We start from the raw sequence: 23,145 nt of genomic DNA, 5'->3' as shown, positions 1-23,145 counted from the left end.
GTTAAATTATCGAGCACAGTATGAAAAGACTAAAACCAAGTACACGTTGCCTCTTGAAGTACCACAGCTAGTTAAGGCTAAGGCTAATGCTGATCTTTACAGTGATGTGAGTATGGAAGCCTGCTATTAACTTTTTATTCCACATCAGAATGTAGTGCTTTATTTTATGAAGTGATATCAATAATTCATCGTTAATCTGATTGCTGTCTTGCTTAGTTTTCGAATACAGTCAAAATCGTGTGTTAAGTTCATGTTGTTGTCATTCAACCATACACATGTATACAGTTAAATGGAACAGCGTTCCTCAGGGGCCAAGGTGAAAAACACAGTGCATACAGTCACACACAGCACAAAGTCACGATCCAGCACGTACAGTCGCAAATTGATATCAGCACAGCCCCGAGTGGCTGGGCCTGAAGACTAACAGGTTGACATAAAGCATGAGGTACATGGTTATGGGGGACAGTATAATGCTACTGGCACTATTATAGTGAAACACACAGTCATATAAATATGTGAAACAGCAGCAATAAAAGATGAAAAGTGACCAGGGCATTCATTCAGGGTATACTTGTGTTTTCGTCTTGGGCTCTTGGCTCCCAGTGGAGCCTAGGCCATTGATGACCTTCCATCTCTGTCGATGTGATGGTTGGAGCTCATCAATGTTTCTGCAATCCATCGTACCCTCTGTACAGGGGATTGGCCTGTACAGCTTCACCAGAGCCCTGTTGGCCAGCCTTATCTCTTTTCACCTCTCACGACAGGGGCGTAGGGTTAGATTTTGAAAGGTGTACAGATGTACTGAATGGTTTTAAATCTGTGCTGCTCACTCAGATCTAACTACGATTGATGTGGTTAGTATGAACAGAGGAGTTTTAGCAGAGGAAAGGTCACCGGAGGGTTCAGTTTGCAATCCTGCGCACATAACCCCAAATGGAGCAGCAGGTAACTTATCTACATTTAATATCTATTGGTGCTGAAGAGCTTGAGAAAGAGAGTGTGGGAGGAGAAACTGGGAGGAGGGACGCAATGACAGGGAACATTGTCAAGCAGCAAGCAAGTGCACCAGATTGGGCCTTTGAGAGAGACTAGGGGTGATATCCAGGGTAGGCGCTTACCCCAAGGCCCAAGACATGTCATAATATTGCCCAGGAGGGGTACCCTGTAGGTGGTCACCTGTAACGTTTCAAAACCAGAAGAAAGGCTGCAGATGCTGGAAATCCAAAGCAACACAAAGAAAACACTGGGGGCACTCAGCAGGTCAGACCAGCCTCTTTGGAAATGAGTAGATAGTAGATGTTTCGGGCTGAGACCCTTCCTCAGCACTGAGAAGGAAATACCAGAATAGAAAGGTGGTGGGGAAGGAAGCCAGCTGAAAGGTGATGGGTGAAGCCAAGTGGGTGGAGAAAATCAAAGAACGAATTTGACAGGAGAGAAGAGCGGGCCATAGGAGAAAGGGAAAGAGAAGGGGACCCTGAGGGAAGTAGTAGGCAGGTGAGAAGGTCAGAGTGGGGAATAAAGGAAGTGGTTTGTTTACAAGGAGTAATTGGTATTCATGCTATCGGCTTGGAGGGTACCCTCCACCCTGAGGGTGGCCTCATCTTGACACAAGAGGAGGCTATGGATGGACATGTTGGAACGGGAATGGGAATTATAATGCTTGGCCATAACATTTCAAGTCTTGTTGATATTGGGTTCCAGCACTTTGGATGACTGAATGGAGATTGGAGACAAATCTGTAAGTGGAAAGTGGCATTTGGTTTGGTCTCTTGGCTGTCTGCAGTTTCAGTTTTCAGCTGGTCAATTTGTGGTGGAAAGGTGGTTAGAGTAAAGCTCAGTACCAGTGTAATTGGCACCTAACTACACCACCCCACCTCTGCAATCATCCATAGCCCGCTGGGTTATTGCACCACACCAAGCCTGCAGGCACACTAGGCATTTGCTGCTGGGTAGCTCCCCCACTGCCCCAGGGACCTGGTTGTGTGGCTGTCCCACACAGCAGAGCGCTCCATCAGTCACAGGCTGGGCTCTCCCTCCCAGTCTACACTGACACAACGATCCCTCTCTGAATGTTGCTAATAATCAGAAATGGAACAGTTCAGATTTAAAATTACCAAAATTAAAAATTGTTTAAAACATTCTGACTTCCTTAGAATATAAGACATAGGAGCAGAATTGGGCCATTTGGCCTATTGAGTCCACTCCGCCATTTTATCATGACTAACTTATTGCCCCCTCAACCTCATTTGACACCCTGACTAATCAAGAACTTATCAACCTCCGCTTTAAATACACTCAATGACTTGACCGTCACAGCCATCTGTGGCAATGAATTCCACAGATTCACCACCCTCTGGTTAAAGAAAATTCCCTCCTCAACTCTGTTCTAAAAGGATATGCTTCTCTTCTGAGTCTGTGCTCGCTTGTTCTGGACTCTCCCACTATAATAAACATCCTGTCCATATCCACTCTATCTAGGCCTTTCAATATTTGATGGGTTTCAATGAGATCCCTCCTCATTCTTCTAAACTCCAGTGAGTACAGGCCAAAATGCTCCTCATACATTAATCTTTTCATTTCCAGATATATATAAAATTATTAATATAGTTTAATTTGAAAGACAAATATGAAAAACTTAAATTCAACAGTTCAGAAATACAGGGATTCTGCAGATGCTGGAAATCTTGAGGAACTCTGCAAGTCAGACAGCATCTGTGGAGAGGAATTAGCAGTTAACATGTCTGATCAACACGTTCATCAGGACGGAAAGGAAGGGGACGGAAGCACGAATTAGAAAGGGGGCTGGGATGTAGTACAACTGGCAAGTGATAGGTGGGAACAGGTGAAGAGGTAGATGGTTGAGTGGGGAGGGGGAAATAAAATAAGAAACTGGGAAGTGATAGGTAGAAGAGGTAAAGGACTGAGGAGGAAGGAATCTAAGAGGAGAAGGCAGTGGGCAATGGAAGAAAGGGAAGGAGGGTAACTCCAGTTCAATAGGGACTCCTCACATGCAGAGCTGAAAACCTACCACAACGCTGCCAATTGCTCGGTTCAGATCCATTAGGAGCTACCTCTTTGCTGGCATTTTGGCAGAATTAATACTGCTTAACCAAAAAGAAACAATACTAGAAACTTTCTTAAAGCTCCTGATAAATGATGAGATTAATTTCTATAGTTGCTGCCTGACCCATTGACCTGTTTTTATTTCAGATTTCCAGTATATTGAGCTCACTGCTTTTCAATGCTGTTCCTCTCATTTAGTGTATAGCGCTGTAGTTCCACCAAGCAGCCAGGAGATGGCAGTAATACCCCACATAAACAGCACCTGAACATTTGACAAACATAACACTGCTCTTTTCCCAAAGAATAAAGGGTATTGGAGATTAACTTATTAAAGTTACTTTAGGTCCACTCCAAACATTGAGATTTGGTTTGTTAAATACCTTCCTGCAAAGGAAATTGTAATTCTTTTAAACAGTGTACTTACAATTTAGAAAGCTCCTTTCGTTTGCTCTAATGTTAGTTTTGATGACAAGGTGGATGCAGCTATGTTATGAACATAGAATGTTACAGCAGAGGGACAGGTTCTTTAGCCCATGACCCTGACAATGATGCCACGGTTAGCGCGACACTAATACAGCTCAGGGCGTCAGAGTTGAGAGTTCAATCCTGGCTCGCTCTGTAAGGTATCTCTGTACTTCGGAATGTATGGGTTTTTTCTGGGTGTTCTGCTTTCTTTGCACAGTCAAAAGAGATACTGGCTGGGTTAATTGGTTATTGTAAATTGTCCGTGCTTGAGGTTGTTGAGAGTTGCTGAGCGTTGCAGATCGGCTCGATGTGCCAGAATGGCCTTTTCCGCACTGTATCTCTAAATAAAATAATAAGTTATTAAAATCTGCAAAACGGAGACACAAGAGGTTCTGCTGCTGCTGGAAATCTTGAGCAGCTCAGAGACAAAATGCTGGAGGAACTCAGCAGTTCGGGCAGCAGCTTCGGAGGGAAATACTGAATGATCCCATCCTGAAACAGCAACTGTTCATTTCCCTTCATAGATGCTGCCTGGCCTGCTGTGTCCCTCCAACACTTTGTGTGTGCTGCTGTGGAAATCAGCAAAATGATCTTCGTAGAAAATTCGAAGAGGAGAAATGGTATTTAAGAATAAAATAACAAAGAGGCAGAATGAATAAAATAAACCTGCTTTTGTTGCTAGAAAGCTTGGAAGCTGAGGGAGGGCAAAGAATTGAAAGTGACAAAAAAATTACTTCTTTTGCAAGGGTATATGAAAACAGGCTGGAGGCAGGTTGAATTGATGGCTTTCAGAATGGAATTGGATAATTACCTAACCGGGAACCTATTGAGTGTTGAAAGGCCTCGATAGAGTGGATGTGGAGAGGATGTTTCCTGTGGTGGAGGAGTCTAGGACCAGAGTGCACAGCCTCTGAGTAAAGCAGAGGTTCCCAACCTGGGATACATGGACCTCTTGCTTAATGGTATTGGTCCATTACTAAAAACGGTTGGTAGCCCCTAAAATAGAGGGACATCCATTTAAAACGGAGATGAGGAGGAATTTCTTTAGCTAGAGGGTGGAGTCCATTGCCACGAGAGGCTGTGGAGGCCGAGTCATCGGGTGTATTTAAGGCAGAGGTCAATAGTCAGGGTATGAAGTGATACGGAGAGAAGGCAGGAGATTGGGGCTGAGAGAGAATTGGATCAGCCATGATGAAATGTCAGAGCAACTCAATGAGCCAAAAGGCCTAATTCTGCTCCTATATCTTATAGTCCTATGGAGATTTGCATGTCCTGTATTGAAAAACTGGCATAGACCAATGGGCCAAATAGCCTTTTTTTAATCGTTAACAATTCCTTGATCCTATTTGTATGTGTGTCAGTTGCTTTAATCTTAATCAGTGCAATGGGCAACATTTTCACAGCTAAATCAGTAGTTGAAACCACACACACAAAACGGGAATCACTGGGCATCTGCCGAGAGAGAATTAGAGCTAATGTCCCAGGGAAATCTTGAAATGCAACACAAGTTGGGGTGTAGGGAAAAGGAGGTGGTGCAGAGAGTACAAAAGGAAAGTGGCATGTGTGGTTGGAGAACCAAAGGGATTTAATGGCTTATGTGATGATGGTAGTGAATTTATGTAATTAAAAAAAAAATGTACCAAATTGACAATTGACTACCAACAGTGGTTCAGTATTAGTACTTCTGCTTAACAGTACTATGATTAAGTTCCATCCCAGCCTGAAGTTTCACCCCAGTCTTGACATGCCAATATCTAGGTCCTCATTTAAAAAAAAAGAACAACAATCCATTCTTTCGGATGAGATGTTAACCTCAGATTTTCTTCAAACAGTAAGGGAAGAAAATCCCCATGTCAATTCTATAAGGAATATCAGGGCATTTCCTTCTGTATTCCAGCTCATATCTATCCCATTCAAAAAGGATTTTTTTTACTGTAATGACTTTGCTGTTTGTGGGAGGTTGCTTTGCTCAGATTTGTAGCTGTCAATCCTACATCACAACACTGACACCTCAGACGTATTTCCTGCATTGTAAAGCTGTTTGGGACATCCTGAGGTTGTGAACGCTATTACATAAGTTTTTTTTTTGAACTATCATCATTTTCTGTACATTTATTATGCCAAATGTTCATGGTGTCTGCGATTCATCTCGGCGAGTTCCATTGTTAATCCAATCCCACACATAACTGCTGATAGAAACTGAGGACTCATGGAATTATGTTGGAAAAATATTGCAAACCGTCGATTGGTGCTCCCGATTGAGTCATAGAATGTTTACAATGCAGGAAGTAGTCGATTGGTTCATCCTGTTCTTGCTGACCTAAGTAATATTCTCCAGACTTGGAAGCTCTGCAAATGAAGGACTGTTTAAATTGTGTCTGGTGTTCCTGATGCAGCCTCCTCGATGTTGATGGGACCCGTTGTAAATTGGGGGACTGCTTCGTCAAGTATCTCTGTACCATCTCCCACAAGTGGGACTTCCTGGTGGCCAAACACTTTAATTCTGATTCCCATTCTGACATGTTGATCCATGGTCTCCTCTTGTGCCACAGGGTGGCCACCCTCAGGGTGGAGGAACAACACCTTATATTCCATTTGGGTAGCCTCCAACCTGATGGCAGGAATATCAATTCCTCCTCCTGGTAAACTAATTTCCTCTGCCCCCTTCTTCTATTCCCCAATTTGACCTTTTACCTCTGTCTGGAACTTCCCCTGGGTCCCCTCCTTCCCTTTCTCCTATGGTCCACTCTCCTCTCCTATTAGATTCCTTCTTCTTCAACCCTTGACGTGTCCCACCCACCTGGTTTCCCCTGGCTAGCCTCCTTCCCCTCCCCCCACCTTTTTATTCCGGTGTCTTCCCCCTTCCTTGTCAGTCTTCAAGAACAGTCTTGGCCCAAACGTCAACAGTTTGTTCATTTCCGTAGATACTGCCAGACATTCTGAGTTCCTCCAGCATTTTGTATGTGTTGCTTAATCTAAACTGAATGTCTTGATTACTTTGATAAAGATCCTTCCTGAGCATTGAATCAAGAGAAGTATCACAAAATGTTAATAGAAATCAGAAACTACTGGAAAAGAGGATCGGTGTCTCGAAGCTAATATGTTTCAGGAGTCCATTTATTTGAGTAGTTCCAATCAACTTGCTGTGCTGATCAACATTTCTGAAAATACCATTTGCTTTAGGTGAACACTCAATGAGTGAATCAGTGGCAATGCAGAACCTCAAAACAGAATTAACTTTTATTTTCTATTTTCAATGGACCCCAAGGGTTCAATGTTTAGTAACTCTGAGCAACTTCCTCCAACTTCCCAGTGGATAATAATAATGAACAATAATAACTTTATTTATAGAGCACTTTTCCTGCGGATGCATTCCGAAGTGCTTTACATTGGGATAAATGTACAAACATGAAAATAAAAGACAAAAAGATGTTAGTTAAAAGCAAGGTTAAATAAATTGGTTCTGTGCTGGTGTTTAAAAGTGTCAAATGAGTTTGCATTCTTTATAGTTTTAGGCATTGAATTCCACAGTTTAGGAGCATAGTACAAAAAAAGTCTGACCTGCCAATTTGTATGCTAAACAATAGCCAGCTGCTGTGGTGCCCATTAAAAGTGGCCACAAAAAGAACGAGGAACGTTAGGAGCTCAAAGCAGTGGTTGGCGAAATGATCTCTGATTTCATTTAGTTTTGCAGCTGGTCCTGTGGCTCAGGTCTTCTACGCTGTCTAATTTCTGTGTCTTTTCTGATTCCTACACCATTAATTTCAGCATATAATGTAGTCGGTGACTGAGTGTTCACACCTCCCTGCAATCCTTTGCTCAAAAATTGTACCCCCAATCTCCATCTCAACGGCCCTCTACTTATTATGACTGTGTGTTCACAAATCTAGACTCTCCATCTAGAGATAACCACATAGCATAGGCAGCCATTTGCTGGCCCCCATCATAATTTTGCTAACCCTCTGAATGGACTTAATTAGTTAGGTTTATTCCACCACTCTGGCACTATTGCCCTGCAATTTCATTTTGATTATTTATGCTATATGCCAATTAAATATTGTCATATGCACAAACATGTGTGATTATATAATTGGCATAAACTCTCTGTTCTCAGGTCAAATACAGAGAGCTGTGGGAGAAGAATAAGGACAAAGGGTTTCAAGTGAAGCTGGATTCGATTGCTCTTTTAGCTGCTAAAACCTCTGGGGACTTGGCAAGTGATGTAAGTTGCAGAATTTTTTCTCTACAGTTTCTCCTTAACCTAGATTCAAAGCCATTTTCACACATCCTGTCGATATTTTTTTTTTACCTCTGTCTGCTACACCATAGCTAGGGTGATATTGAATGCTGAAAATTAATTACTAACATTGGTCAAAAAGGTCCTAAGGTTTTGCTGATTGAAGGTGGAATCATGTTTCTGGCAGAGAATTGTTAGAATGAAACACATTCCTGATCTTCTGAAAAGGTTGTCAAAGAAACTCAGACAAAAACTGGGTCTTATTTCCATTGATCCAGATTAAGTCACATCACTTATGCTAATACGAAGCTCAGTGATAAAATATTTTGTTTGATAGATAAAAAGACAGTGATTCCTGAATGAATTCAAAGGGTTGAGGCATGATCTAACCATTGTTTAAAATTATCTAGGTTATGATAGGGTTGGTACAGAGACAGTCATTTTGCTGCTAGTTAATTTACAAGGGAGTTCTATCTTAAAGCTTCTCCATTAAGAAAAGTTAGGAAGCCCTTTGTTGCAGAAGGGAAGATGAAAATCTGGAATTACCACCTTCAAAATGGCTATGAATGATGGCTTCATCATGGTAATGGAGACTGCACAAACTTTTTGTTGGGCAAAAATATCAAAGGATGTGAATTGGCTTTGGGTCAATGGAGACAAGGAACTGAGCAACCGTTATCCAACTAAGTTATAGACTAAAACGGAGAGGTTTATCCATGATTCATGCTCTGTACTGCCACCCCAATGTTGTCTTCCACCCCAAGTCAGCCCAGCCCTCCTCTCCAATATTATGCACTTCCATCCTGTCCTCACCCCACCGGCAACTGAATCCTCACCTGAAGTTTGATTTGACCACCATCATTCCCCAGGTATGGAGGTCTGGTTGCAGTGATGTTGACTCATCGGGTATGAGAGCTCAATTCGTGATGACGGTATTTTGCTGTAACAAATCGTGCCATTTGCGTGATTTGTTTCTTTGCACGGGGGTTGAAGTGGTTAGGTTTTCTCTGAATGGTTTCTATGGTTTACTTTGTTCCATGTCTGTCTGTGAAGAGGATAAATCTCAAGGTTGTATACTGCAGACATACTTTGAATATAAATGTACTTTGAGAGTAATCCATTATATTGAAAGTAGGATGCTGGATTTTTCTTTAATGAAAGTATCCCCTTTGTACGTTAAGGAATGGTTAATCTTTCACTTTCCAAGCTACCCAATCCTAATTCTTCAGGTCTGTGCTGCCTGATGTTGGACCACAGTCCCCTAATGGGTCAGATTTGTATCTCATTCCCTCTGAGGCCTGCCTCTTGCTCTTCCCTGTGGCCTCATCCAACAGTGATTTCCTTTTCTGTGACCTACCCCTTCTGACTGGGTTACACGGTCCGGAATTGTCTTCCTAAATGCCTTACCTCACCTTACCTTTTTTTTATATAGGCACCTTTGACCAAGGCTTTTGGCATTTATTTTCGTGGGTCAGGGTTCTAATAACCAACAGCACCTCCCCACACCTTCATCATCTTATTCCCTTGTGAAGCACCTTGGCATCTTCTGCTTTATTTATTACATTAGCAAAAAGGATTCTAACAGTTGCTGATACATATTTCAGTAAATTTTGCACTTGCACGTGGAATAGCAATTTCCCTTGGAAGTGACTATGTTCTTAACGTCCACAATTTGTTTAATAAATAACTGACATTTCATTCCCTGCTACTTTAACATGTTTTAAATAAATAGGCTGTAGCTTTGTTCACATGTCATCTTCTTAGACACCACATGAAGGCAAATGGACATCTCTTAGCTCCACAAGATTGAGAACATGTTTAAATCGTTTATTTCAACTCTTTATCGCCAGGCAACTGCCACATGTTTAATTTAATTTCTTTCTCCTGTTGTTTGAAAGATAAAATACAAAGAAGCATACGAGAAAAGCAAGGGCAAAGCAATGAGAAGCAAAGTGTATGATTCGAAGACTCTGCATTCTCTGTGGGTTTCCAAGATGAGCAGTGAGGTATATTAGATAAGAAAAATCAAAATCTCATTATTTACCTCAGTTCAATATGCAATTTAAAATCATAATGGATTAACACATCAGTTATCGAAGGGCTGAATTTTTCTTCAAATTGACATTGCATCGTGCTTATGATCTACAGTTGCTAAAGATGCATTTTCATACAGTAGATTGAAATAAAATTTGCACATAAATATGTTGTTACATTGGTTGTAATACATGTTTAATTTATAACCTTGAAAGTAAATATTCATGTGTTTAATACATAAATACAAAAATGTTAAAAGCATAGAAATTCATTCTACTTTCGTGTGTACTAATTATAAACTCTGTCCTTCCACTCCTTTTATCAGCCTGTCACTTGCCCCTGGGTTCCTTCCTCATTCCCTTTCTCTCGTGGTCCACTCTCCTCGCCTATCAGATTCCTTTACCTTTCTTACTCACATGGCTTCACCTATCACCTTCCAGCTATCTCCCTCCCCCTACCTTTTTATTCAGGTACCTTCCTCCTCCCTTTCAGGTCCCGAAGAAGGTCTCGGCCCAAAACATCAACAGTTTACTCTTTTCCATTGATGCTGGATGCCTGATTATATGTGTTGCTTTTAATTATAAACTCGATCCAACATCTCCTCGTGCGTCAATGGTCATAAATGTATCTCCCATTCCCACACCAATCTATGCCAGTTGGTGAACCAACTATTAAAGTGTTATTGGCCCACTGTAGGCAATGTACCTAAAAAGATGCCTTTCAAGTTCCAAGTTATGTACTTTACAATGGAGTGCCTTCACTCCTGTGTTAATACCTTTTCTTTGGATTTGTGTCTCTTTCCTTATTAACAACAGGTAGCATACAAGAAGAACTTTGCAGAGACGTGTAAGAAGTTCCACCTACCGATGGACATGGTGAATCTGACTCATGCCAAGAAAGCCCAGGCTTTGGCCAGTGACTTGGACTATAAAACGAGGCTTCATGACTACACACTGTTGCCTGAAGATATGAAGCTGAAATGTGCAAAGAAAGCCCATGGGCTACAGAGCGAGGTGGGACTGTGATAGTGGAAAATTGACCTCCTCTTAAAGAAGGGTCAAAGTTCAATGGTGAATCAATGGAATTCACTGCCACAGGCAGCTGTGGAGGCCAATTCACTGGGTATATTTAAGGCAGAAGTTGATAGACTCTTGATTGGTCAGGGCATGAAGGGATACGGGGAGAAGGCAGGAGACTGGGGCTGAGAAGGAATTTGATCAGCCATGATGAAACGGCAGAGTAGACTCAATGGGCCAAATGGCTTAACTCTCTGCAGGCCAGGCAGCATCTATGGAAAAGAGTGCAGTCAGTGTTTCGGGCCAAAACTCTTCAGCATGGTTTTGGCCCGAAACATCGATTGTACTATTTTTCAGAGAGATTGCCTGGCCTGTTGAGTTCCTCCTGCATTTTGAGTGTGTTGCTCGGATATCCAGCATCTGCAGATTTTCTCTTGTTTGTAGCTTAATTCTATATTTTATGCTCTTAATTATTGTTTTAAATGTTCACTATAAGATTGCACACTTTATTTATTTGTATAGAAATCACTGGCTATTTGAAGGGTATTGTGTTTTTATTTGGAAGTTGTAGGTAAAAATAAATGCAGTAAGCATCCTGATAAATACGTGGATTTTTCCTGCAAGGTCCCTTGCTGCCTTTCGGAAGATGGATATTTTTGTTGCATCACTACACTTGACTGCCCAGCTTCTCACATAAAGGACAGTGAAATGCTGACGGTGGAGCCTCTGGACTACAGCTCGTTCGCTTGCCAGCAAGGGTCAGAGACAAGCAATTAAGAACTGGAAACCGTGCAATTGTGGGGTTGCTAAGAGCACTTGCACTGCCTTTATCATTGTCGGGATCAGTTAAATCAGCAGTGATCAGACCAAGCCAAGTAACAGGCTGTAGGTGGCAGTCCAATACCAGAAAGTGATTTGTAAAAGACTTCTCTGGTGTGAGAGAGAGGCCCACATGAGTTGAAAGGCTGAACATGAGATTCTATGTTTTGCACAATGTATACCTATCTTTGTCTCATTAACAAGATTTTGGTTGTTAACGAAGATTATTTTAATTTTAAACTGCAGAGTAAATACAGAGCAGATCTGACGTGGATGAAGGGAGTAGGGTGGGAGGCAAATCAAAGTCTGGATGTGGAGCAGGCGAAGAAAGCTGGAGATATTCTGAGTGAGGTGAGAAAACAAACTGGCCAGAATTAAAATGCATTGTATTGCAGCGGTTTGAAGAAAACAAATTCCTCTGATAATACTTCTGCTAAATATACTAACTGATATACCATGGGTGCTTGGATGCCACTAATAAAAATGGTAAAAGAAAGTTTGTGCCAATATATTCTAATCAACCCTGATGCTCTTGTGATCCAAAGGTTATTCTAAAGTCAAGAATGAGGCATAAATATTGTTTCTTATGGCTGGTACAGCAGGAGCATATCACAATTCTTGGTTATGTGACCACTGACGCCAGGCAGGCAATCTCTGAAGAGTATTGATAATAGCTGGGGCCAGCTGTCTTGAAAAATTCGCCAAGACCAATCACGGTCATGGAAAGATCATTATCACCCATGCCATATGACATGCCTCATGATGATGATGACCATTAGATTGAAGTGGGGAATTGTTACTTTTCTTGTATTTTAGCTTGTTTTTCTTTTAAGTTGCTTGTGTGTATTTTTAAATAATCACTTATGTACATGCATGTGATTGGTGAATTTTCCAGTAAATGCAGTACAGTTGCCTCTATATTTTTATTAAGTCTTACAAAGAAGAAGTATCAAGAGAGATGAAGGAAGAGAGCAGACTAAAAAGTAGTTGTGGTCTTCTCAAACCAGACTGGAGATCAACAGAACATCCATTCATAACAGTTAACCAATAAGATAGTCAGGTTCAAGTAATATGACACCTGTGACTGAAACCAAAAAGTTTCCGGAAAAATAGAAGCAACTCTACTGCAGTTACTGGGAAATTCACTGAAAATCATATATACCTAAGTGATTACATAAAAATACACACAAGCATTGGAAAGTTAAACTACAGGACTAATATAAGAAAAATAGCACTTCTACACACCAATCCAACAGTCATCATCATCAGTATGTGCCATGTTGTATGACATCATCATTGTGCTGTGTCATCTGATGTAGGCGATCATGGTCTCATGGCCATGATTGTTCTTGGCAAATGTTTGTACAGAAACGGTTTGCCATTACCACCTTCTGGGCAGTGTCTTTACAAGACGGATGACCCCAGTCATTATCAATACTCTTCAGAGATTGTCTGCTTGATGTAGGCTGTCGCGTAACCAGGACTTGAGATGTGCACCGATTGCTAATACGACCATCCACCACCTGCTCCCGTGACTTCACAAGATCCTGATTTGGGGGGGTGGGGGGTTAAGCAGGTGCTACACCTTGCCCAATGGTAACCTGCAGGCAAGCGAAGGGAAGGAGCACCTTACATCTACAAGTACTTTGGTAGATGTATCTCTATGTGCCACCCAAAAATCCAACAGTACCCAACAAAAATTTCATTTCCCACATACGTTGTACTTCTGGACTTGCTAGTAACTGGCTATGTTTTAGAAGGCATGGTACAACTGATGACTGCTGGGAATAAACAGGCAGTAATGACTGTGAAGTGATCTGCATCCCAGTCTCTGGTACATCAACCCCTTTGGAAAAACTTCCAAAGACTACACATTAGTCTTTGAGGTTCTAATAAAGTTGTGATAAGATCACAAGAAAAGCTAAACTGAAAATTTAATTGTTAGGAAGTTCATATTAGAAGCAAAGCTAAATAAAAAATATACTCAGGTGGCCACTGCTCAACAATCCTGAAAGAGGAGGGCTGCCAACGTTGTTGAGACGTTGAATGGACTGGCCCATAACATCCTCAAATGCAAATGAGGGCTGTATGTTTTATTGAATGTGAACAAGTAATATTTTCATTCTGAATGATTGGGACCTACTACATGGTGGATAAGATACTAACAAAAATCTAATTTGGGATTAATAAATACAATCGACACACTACCATTGGTTAACCTGAAATGATCCTTATAAGCAACACACACAAAATGCTGGAGGAATTCAGCAGGTCAGGCAGCATCCATGGACAAGCATAAACAGTTGACTTTTCACGATGAGACCCTCCTTAAGGAGGATTTTGCCTGAAACATCAATTGTTTATCCCTTTCCATAGTTGCTATCTGACCTATTGAGTTCCTCCAGCATTTTGTGTGTGTTGCTTTGGATTTCCAGCATCTGCAGATTTCCTTGCATTTATGTTTAAAAGCATGTATATTGTACTTCTGCCAGAAAGACAACAGATTTCTTGACATATGCTGATGTTAAACCTGATTCTGAGCATATACTATTTTCACATAAAGTAAATCATTTCTGTACTTATTCTGAGGATGAGAGAAAAATCAATAATTGTTAAGTGGTTTGTTTTCACTTGTGTTTCGATCTGTTACTGTGTCAGAGTGAGCCAGCTCAGATGAACAATCTTTGAATTGCCAACAGGTGCCCTTCTAGAAGCCATTGAGGGAAGCTTACCTGAATTAATGTTGTGTCTGTGAAGCAGAGAGACATTTGTGGCTGATGTTAGCGAGCGTAATTTCCTGTTCAATTTTAAATTCATTTTGTGCACTGGATGGGACTTCAACTGAGCGTGGCAGTATGTTTTAAATTACAATTGGACCCGAAATCTGCCTTTAGTGGGTCGAGTTCAAAAATTTTAGGAAATATGATCAAGATAATCACATAAAGTAATGGAAATGTACAAATATTCTATCAGTTTTGATGGGTTGTGCTTTTTTTAAAAAACACATAAATATGATCCCATTAAAGTCATAGATTTGGCCCCTAATGTCTGTATGTTCTCACATCACAAGTTCTGAAATGTTTCTTCATATGAATTCCTGCATCTTTCTTATAAGATCATACTTAAAGCAATTTCCTGGATTCCTAATAATAACAGCATCCTGACAAGAATTTTAAGAGACAACATGAATTTAGTCCATGCCCTGCCTTGGCTCAATTGTATTCAAAGCTTTTATTTGACAGAAGTTTGTGAAATGGGTTTGATGAAGAATGCATCAGATCTTTTTGAAACAAAATAAAATGCCACGTAACATAGGCATGGACAGAAAAAGCAAAAATACCATTATCCAGGATAATTGAGCATTTTTTTGGATCACAAAATCAGTTTTATCTGGGGTAATCATGAATACTTCTGTTTGAAGAAAAACCTGAGTTTTGTGGTTTTAGCCTGACAGTAACCAAAGTGGAACTATTAATATTGAAGTGTGGTGGCTGGATTTATGCTGCCGTTCTAGACCTCGACCTGACACTTGGTCTGGGAGTTAGATTTAATGTTTCTCATCGCTGTTTAATATCAGCAAGACTGTGTCCTTTAACAATCACTCACCAACCTTGTTATGACTGTGGGACAGAAGCTTCACGTTAGGAAACCTTTAAAAGAAGGATGTGGCAGATCTGCTGCCAGATTAACCTGCTGTTCAGGGCATTGCTGTGAATTCTTCAAACTCTTGAGTTCACTTCCTAATCCCCTCAGTGCCACCACCATTACTTTCATTTCATGTTCAGCTATTTTGCTCAAAATTCCATCTTTTCACAACATTTTTGAAGCCAACATTGTTCTTCTGTGTCTGTTTGTATCATGTCAATTTTACTCCTTTATGATATTCTGTTCTATGTACACAGACAATTGTAGGATTATCTGTTATAATAGAAGAATAACACCACACTGTCTCCATGGTCTGTGCACCACAGAACAGCCAGGAGGGCTCTGATTTCTCCCTTTTGTGGTAGCATCATCATTACGTGCCTTGTATGGTGAGGCTGATCATGGTCTTTCCATGACTGTGATTATTCTTAGCAAATTTGTCAGCAGATCTGGTTTGCCATTGTCTTGTTCTGGGCAATGTCTTGACAAGACAAGTGAGCCCAGCCATTATCGATACTCTTCAGAGATTGTCAGCCTGGTGTCAGTGGCCACGTAACCAGGACTTGTGATATGCACCAGCTGTTCATACGTCCATCCACCACCTGCTCCCGTAGCTTCACATGACCCTGATGGAGCAGAGGTAGCTAAGCAGGTGCTACGCCTTGCTCAGGGGTGACCTGCAGGCTTGTGGAGGGAAGGAGCTCCTTACACCTCCTTTGATAGAGACGTATCTCCACACTGCCTCCCAAATTAGATATCGGGTCTTTTAACTTTAATCAATCGTAGCATTATCTTGGGCTATGTTTTTCTCTCTCTCTCACTTAGTCTTTGTCTTTGTCGTGTGCTATTGCTGCAACAAGCTAACTTTAATGAGATTGATTACCTGTATACATATGCCTAATACAACAGTAACAAAGAACTTGAACAAGGGTACTGATAACTGGGGTTATTATAATTGTTTATTTTGTTATTTGGGTTTTAATAGGAATATAGTAGTGTAAAGGATAATCAGCAGTATTAGGATGTGGCCATGTACAATTTCAACTTAATTTATAGTGCTGTATTAAAGACTTGGGCACATATATATAGCTAGGGTACACAAGACTTGGCACAGTACTCTATTTGTCAATGTGAAGTGGAGATCAAGTTTGTAACTCTGGAGGGTGCAAAGAATGATGAGGGTGGAGTGCCACAGGTGAGCGTAGGACAGGTGGCTGAAAACAAGAGACAGGGGGGTACAGACACTCCCAGCCGTGAGACACCAGGCAAAGTCATTTGATACCAAACGATTGGTTTATTGATCATTACTGAATGTCTCTCTGGTACTTCCCATCCCTTCCCCTCTCCCTTACCCTTTCCCCAACCATGATTCCCCTCTCCCTGCTCCCTTACACTCTCAGTTCACAATAGAGACCCATATCAGAATGAGGTTTACACTCACATATGTCATGAAATTTGCTTTTGTTTTTTGTTTTTTTTTGAAGCAGTAGTCCAGAGCAATACTTAAAATTACTACAGTACTGTGCAAAGGTCCAAGGCACCCTAGCGATACATACGTGCCTAGGACTTTTGCACAGTACTAAATAGATTTCAATATTGGCTACTTGGGAATATTTATTGTCCTGTATTTCATCTGCCAGGAGCAACGAAACCTTGCTATCAGCAAGACAAGATAATAACTTTACATTCCGGATGACAGGTGGATGGCAGGTTATGCAGAAGGGACAGGTTAATTATCAGGCTGATGCAAAACACAAGGCAGCCATGTAAAAATAAATATGGAAGACATATCAGAGAGTGTGACAATTGTTGGTAAACTGGGTTCTACTTGCTAACAATGAATCTTCATTTAATGATATTATGATCCTGAAATAGTGGAATAACCATTTCAAACAGCAATAGTCAAGAAAAGACTGAAAATGAATGTGATCATAGTACATTGGTTTCCTAAACCCTAGCATGCATGATTCACTAGAATCAGGCACAGACTTTTTTTTCGGCTGATTTAAAGAGTAAGTTCACTATTGTCAGAGATTAAATTGTACCTTCTTTTAACTTGCAGAAAAAATACAGACAGAGAGTTGATGAGTTAAAATTCACCAGTGTGGCAGATACTCCACAGATTATTCATGCTAAGAAGAGCCAAGATTTGCAAAGTGATGTGAGTACTGCACTGGCAGAGGGAGATCACTTACGGAAAAAAAAATTTGCTGTGTTTCAAAGAGTGACGGGTGCCACTGACATAATCAAAGATGATCAAACCAGAAAAGTTTGGAAGAAAAAGTTTCATGTGTTTATTTCTAAACATCAGAAAGTTTCTGATTTTTTTTTTTCTTATTGTGTTTCATAGTTCCATACATAAATTTAGTGCAGGCAACTGGGTGCTTAAAATTGAACTCTTTCAGTTCTGAATGTAGTTAGCTCCACTAGCCCACTGATGTAAAAATATCTCTTCTCAACAATGCTGACTGTCATACAAAGGAATAGGTGAAGGTATTTATATGAACACAACACTAGAGATCTCATGCATTTCAAGTACCTTTACTGCGTTATCATTTTGCCTTTTATAAATTGAAGGGAATTAGTGATCACTGACACAAAGGAAGTGGATAAAGGATGTGTAACTTCAGTACCACTTGCCTCCTCCAGGTGGCACAATAGAGAATAGTGGTAAACAATGGCTCCACAAATTCTTTTTTGAGTTTTTCTTTAGAATTTCAATGTTTATATCTGTTTATTGATTGTCAAGCCTGGACAGTTACACTATACTGTGCAAAAAGTCTTAGGCACATATAAATAGCTAGGGTGCCTAAGACCTAGGAGCACAATTAGGCCATTCAGCCCATTGAGTCTGCTCAGCCATTCCATCATGGCTGATCCTGGATACCACTCTACCCCATACACCTTCCTTCCTGTCAGATCCTTTGATGCCTTGACCGATCAGGAAATGATCAACTTCCTCCTCAAATATACCCATGGACTTGGGCTCCACCTCAGTTTGTGGCAGAGCATTCCATTGATGCACTACTCTCTGGCTAAAAGAATTCCTCCTTCTGTTTTAAAAGGTCACCCCCCCCCTGTTTTGAGGCTGCGCTCTCTAGTTCTGGATGCTCCCACCACCCTCTCCACATCCATCCTATCTAGTCCTTTCAACATTTGATAGGTTTCAGTGAGATCCTCCCACATTCTTCTAAATTCCAGAGAGTACAGGCCCAAAGCTGCCAAATGCTTCTCATATGCTAACCCCTTCAATTCCAGGATCATCCTTGTGAACCTCCTTTGGACTCTCTCCAATGACAACACATCCTTTTTGAGATATGGGGCTCAAAACTGTTGACAATGTTCCGAGTGTGGACTGACTTAGTGTCTCATGAAGGCACAATATTAACTCCTTGCTTTTATATTCTATTCCCCTTGAAATAAATGCCAACATTGTATTTGCCTTCTTTACCACAGACTCAACCTGTAGATTAATCTTCTGGGACCCTGGCACAAGGACCCCTAAGTCCTTCTAAACCTTTACTGTTTGAAGCTTCTCCCTACTTAGATAATAGTCCACACTATTGTTCCTTTTACCAAAATGCATTATCACATTTTCCAACGCGCTATTCCATCTAACACTTTTTGATCATTCTTTAAATTTGTCTAAGTCCTGCTGCAATGGCATTGCTTCCTCAGCACTACCTACCCCTCCACCCACCTTGGTATCATCTGCAAACTTTGCCATAACACCGTCAATTCCATTATCCAAATCATTGACAAACAATGTGAAAACTAGCAGTCCCAAAATTGACCCCTGAGGAACACCACTAGTCACCGGCAGCCAACCAGAGAAGGTCCCGTTTAATTCCACTCCCTGCCTCCTGCCTGTCAGCCATTCCTCTATCCATGTGCCCATCCTGCTTGTTACCTCCTCAAAGAACTCTAACAGATTCAAAGACCCTAAGACCTTTGCACAGTACTCTAGTAATTTTATACATTGCACTGTACAGCTGGTGCTTCAAAAAATACATTTCATGGCATATGTAAGCGATGATGAGACTGATTCTGATCTGGGTCTCTATTGTGGACTGAGAGTAGGAAGGGGATAGTGAGAGGGGAATCATGTTTGTGAAAAGGGGAAGGGAGGGTGGAGGGAGCAGGAAGCACCAGAGAGACATTCTGTAATGATTAATAAACCAATAGTTTGGAATCAAATGACCTTCCCTCACCTGGTGTCTCAGGACTAGGTTTGTCTGCACCCATGTCACCCCCTGCTTCTGCCACTCCTTCTCTGTCACCTGTCCCCCGCTCCTCCCACAGCACTCCATCTTCACCATTCCCAACATCCTTTGCTCTGCCAGATTTACAAACTCTCTCTTTGCTCCACATTGACAAATACAGCACTACGTGGAAGCCTTTGGCCCCCTCGCTGTACAGATGTGCCTAAGACATTTGCACAGTACTGTATGTAATTATAGTATTTCAAAAGCTGAAATCCTGAGTATATTCTGCCCCAGTCACTGTGAGCATATAAAGGAAAGCTGAGAATAACAAAAACTTGCAGATGCTGAGAATATGAGATAAATACAGAAAATACTGAAAACAGTTTTTTAATGTTGAAGTCTTGAATTGTTGCATTTAGCATTGGCAAAGGATATTTATTCAAGATCTGTTGTTTTTTGTCCATGTCACACAGCTAACATACAAGGCAGTGGGTGAACAGAGTCGTCGTCAGTACAGCATCAGCAAGGATGAGCCATTGTTCATGCAAGCCAAGGCTAATGCCCAGTACTTAAGTGATGTAAGTAACAAATTATTTAAAAAGCTGAAATTAAAAGTTTGGGTGTCCTTGGGTTCGGCTTTTGTTCCATGATTCAGTACTTAGGTTTTAGAATTGGCCTGAGTACAGGTGAGAACAATAGGTGAATGGTATTCTGGTGAAAATGTTTGTTTATTGAAATATGGCGTAGAATAGGCTCTCCTGGCCCTTCGACCTGCGCTGCCCAGAAATCTCCTGATTTAACCCCATAGGACACTGGCTGGTAGAATGACCTACCAGCCAGTACGCCTTTGGACTGTGGGAGGAAACCCTCACAGTCGTGGGGAGAACATACAAACTCCTTGCACGCAGTGGCAGGCAGCTACCGTGCAACCTCGAAATGTACGGTATTATTTCTCCCTGAGATCTCGCTGTATTTAGTAAGGCTGAATTTTGTGTCCATTTTTCTTTGTTCTCGGAAGGGGCTGATGGATTGCTAGGTCACTTCTGACAATAACTCAAGGAATATGGAGTCATAGATTAGTATCAATAAATTTTAATTTCTCTAGGGCATTAATGGGATAGTTGGAGTTTATAATACAATTTCATGGCTTCCTACGGTTAATGACATTGGGGCTTGAACTTGTGATATCCGTAGCACTGGTTCAGCACCATACCAGCTGCGCTAATTAGCTTGATTCAAACACAAATACTTTATGTGGAAGATCACTAACAAAAACAGTGAATAGATTGTTTATAAACTATTATTCAAAGTAATTAAAGAAACTGTGGTTTAGGAGTTCTTTGCTATTGCTTTGAAAAGTGTTGAAGAGTTGTGTGGCACAGAGAGCTATCTTAGAACAGAACAATGTAGCACAGCAATAGACTCTTTGGCTGTACTAAACTAATAATTAAATACCAAACCAAACACCAGAAAGTCTGCAGATGCTGGAAATTGAAAGACAGACAGACAGACACAGGCAGCACCTGTGGAAAAGAGTAAATAGGTGACATTTTGGACTGAGAATAAAAAGGTGGGGGGGAGGGGAAGGGGACTAGCTGGAAGGCGATAGGTGAAGCCAGGCGGGTGGGAAAGGTCAAAGGCTGGAGAGGAAGAGAGGAGAGTGGACAATAGGAGAAAGGGAAGGCGGAGGGGACCCAGTGGGAAGTAATAGGCAGGTGACAAGAGTTAAAAGGTCAGGGTTGGGTATAGAAGGGGTGCATAGACTTGTTTGTCGGAAGGAGAGCTCAATATTCCATCAGGTACCCAGATGGAATGTAAGGTGTTGCTCCTCCAGCTCAAAGGTGGCCTCATCTCGGCACCAGAGGAAACCATGGATCAACAGGTTGGAACAGGAGAAGGGGAATTGCAATCATCTAAACTAATTCCTTGTGCTACCATGTGACCATGTCAATCTATTTGCTGTACATTTATGTGGCTATCTAAGAGCTTCTTGAATTCCTCTTTCATATTTGCCTTCACTACGATTCCCGGCAGTATGTTCCAGTCACCTACCATTCACTGTAAACAAAAAAACTTCTCTCTTTTCCCCACACATCTCCTCTGAACGTACATCACCACCCCCCACCCCATCGTAAATGCATGACTTCAAATATTAGACATTTCAACCCCAAGAGAACGATACTGTGGCCAGGGGTTTGCTTCTGAAATTTCACTTGTACCTGAGACCCGTGGGAGAACAGGGCCACCTGTTGGGAATCTGAAGGTTGTGGAGGGTCTTGGATGACATCAGATAGTTGGTGGTAGGCTTCCTCCGAATAACGACTGAGTTTAAGAAAAAGAAATTAGACAGTATTCACTTGTGTCAGGTCCCAAGAATGTAGTCTGGGGTCATCTGTAAGAGCCCCTATTTACATGATGTTGATCCTTGGGAGGAGGTAATCCACTCTCCTAATCAGTGCTTCAAAGTAGAGCTGAACAGTGTCATGCCACCGAGTCCTGTACAAGTGTGTCTAAAAGACAAATGTTTAGGGGAAGACAATGGTCAGAGGGAGACGAGGAGAGAGAGGGAGTATAGAGGACGAGAGCGGAAGGTATGTCAGTGTGTATGAGAGAGGGAGAGGGAGATGGAGACATGGAAGCAGAACAGAAAGGAAAAAAACGAGAAAAACAAAATGGATTTTAAGTTTGGGAGATGTGCAAAACCTGAACTTCAGCAAGAAGTGGTTTTAAATTGGCAGTTGTGTGAGTGACACAGCAGCAGATTAACTGCTATAATTAAAAATGTATAAATTAACATATAAATCTGAGCAGTTTCTGTGCACAAATAACTCATTGTTGGAATGCTGTACCCAGGAACAAAAGCACTTGCTTGGTCACATCTAGTGCACTGCACAAGCAGATAAGAGAAATGGAGAAAATAAGTTGGCACTTCATTACAGAGATAAGCCCAATAAAGTCCAGGCATAATGGACTTCACTTGTGTTTTTCTCTCTGCAGACCAGAAGCAAAATAATGATGATTATATGGCTTTGGTTAGATTTTAGAAGTGACCATTTTAATTTTAATTGCACTTGGCTCCTGCATTGAAAGGTTGCATTTTATATCTGGAGGTAGGAAGACACAAACTCTAATTCCCATTGTGCTTCTGTATTTTTACTGTGATTTTGTAAGGGGTATAGAAACTTGGGAAGAATGGTATAATTTTGGCCCTCCAGCTTGTGTTACTGTTGGAAACCAGGAAAATCCCTGTGCAAATTCCCCAGTGACCTTAAATCAAGACTTACCTGGGGTTAGTCAGGAGCCAGATGAGTTCCTGATGTTTCTTTTCTCTACCTGAATGATGTAAACTCTAATTAGCAAAGGGTACAATTAACCGAAACTATTGTAAAATCTGTCTTTCATCAAGAAAATCTACAAGAGTCACTGGGAGGCAGAGAAAGACAAAAGCTTTGAACTGCGGCTGGATACTATAGCCATCCTGGAAGCCAAGGCAAAGAGAGATCTTGCAAGTGATGTAAGTTATCTGTTCTGAGCAATTTGACACACCATTAATGTTTCAAATTTGAATAAGTACTATCTATGCTGAATTTTCTTTATTAGACTAGATCTTGCAAACAATATTACACTATTGCCACTTAAAATTAATTTATCTGAAAATAAA

At 41.1% G+C, this 23,145-nt stretch overlaps 1 protein-coding gene across 7 annotated transcripts in view; it reads left to right on the top strand.

The window, feature by feature from the left end:
* Positions 1-23,145, top strand: part of nrap (nebulin-related anchoring protein) — a 129,224-nt gene that overhangs the window by 54,398 nt on the left and 51,681 nt on the right. For all 7 annotated transcript variants that reach the window (XM_059947878.1, XM_059947881.1, XM_059947879.1 and 4 more), the window contains 8 exons: positions 2-106; positions 7,643-7,750; positions 9,664-9,771; positions 10,615-10,812; positions 11,881-11,985; positions 17,342-17,440; positions 19,958-20,062; positions 22,891-22,998. In XM_059947878.1, coding sequence (XP_059803861.1) covers positions 2-106; positions 7,643-7,750; positions 9,664-9,771; positions 10,615-10,812; positions 11,881-11,985; positions 17,342-17,440; positions 19,958-20,062; positions 22,891-22,998 — 936 coding nt within the window. The remainder of the gene's footprint in view (position 1; positions 107-7,642; positions 7,751-9,663; positions 9,772-10,614; positions 10,813-11,880; positions 11,986-17,341; positions 17,441-19,957; positions 20,063-22,890; positions 22,999-23,145) is intronic.

Source organism: Hypanus sabinus, chromosome 22 (assembly GCF_030144855.1).
Source record: "Hypanus sabinus isolate sHypSab1 chromosome 22, sHypSab1.hap1, whole genome shotgun sequence".
NCBI classification, from domain to species: domain Eukaryota; kingdom Metazoa; phylum Chordata; class Chondrichthyes; order Myliobatiformes; family Dasyatidae; genus Hypanus; species Hypanus sabinus.
Note: the sequence above shows the minus strand (reverse complement) of the source record. Positions and strands in the feature narration are given on the sequence as shown.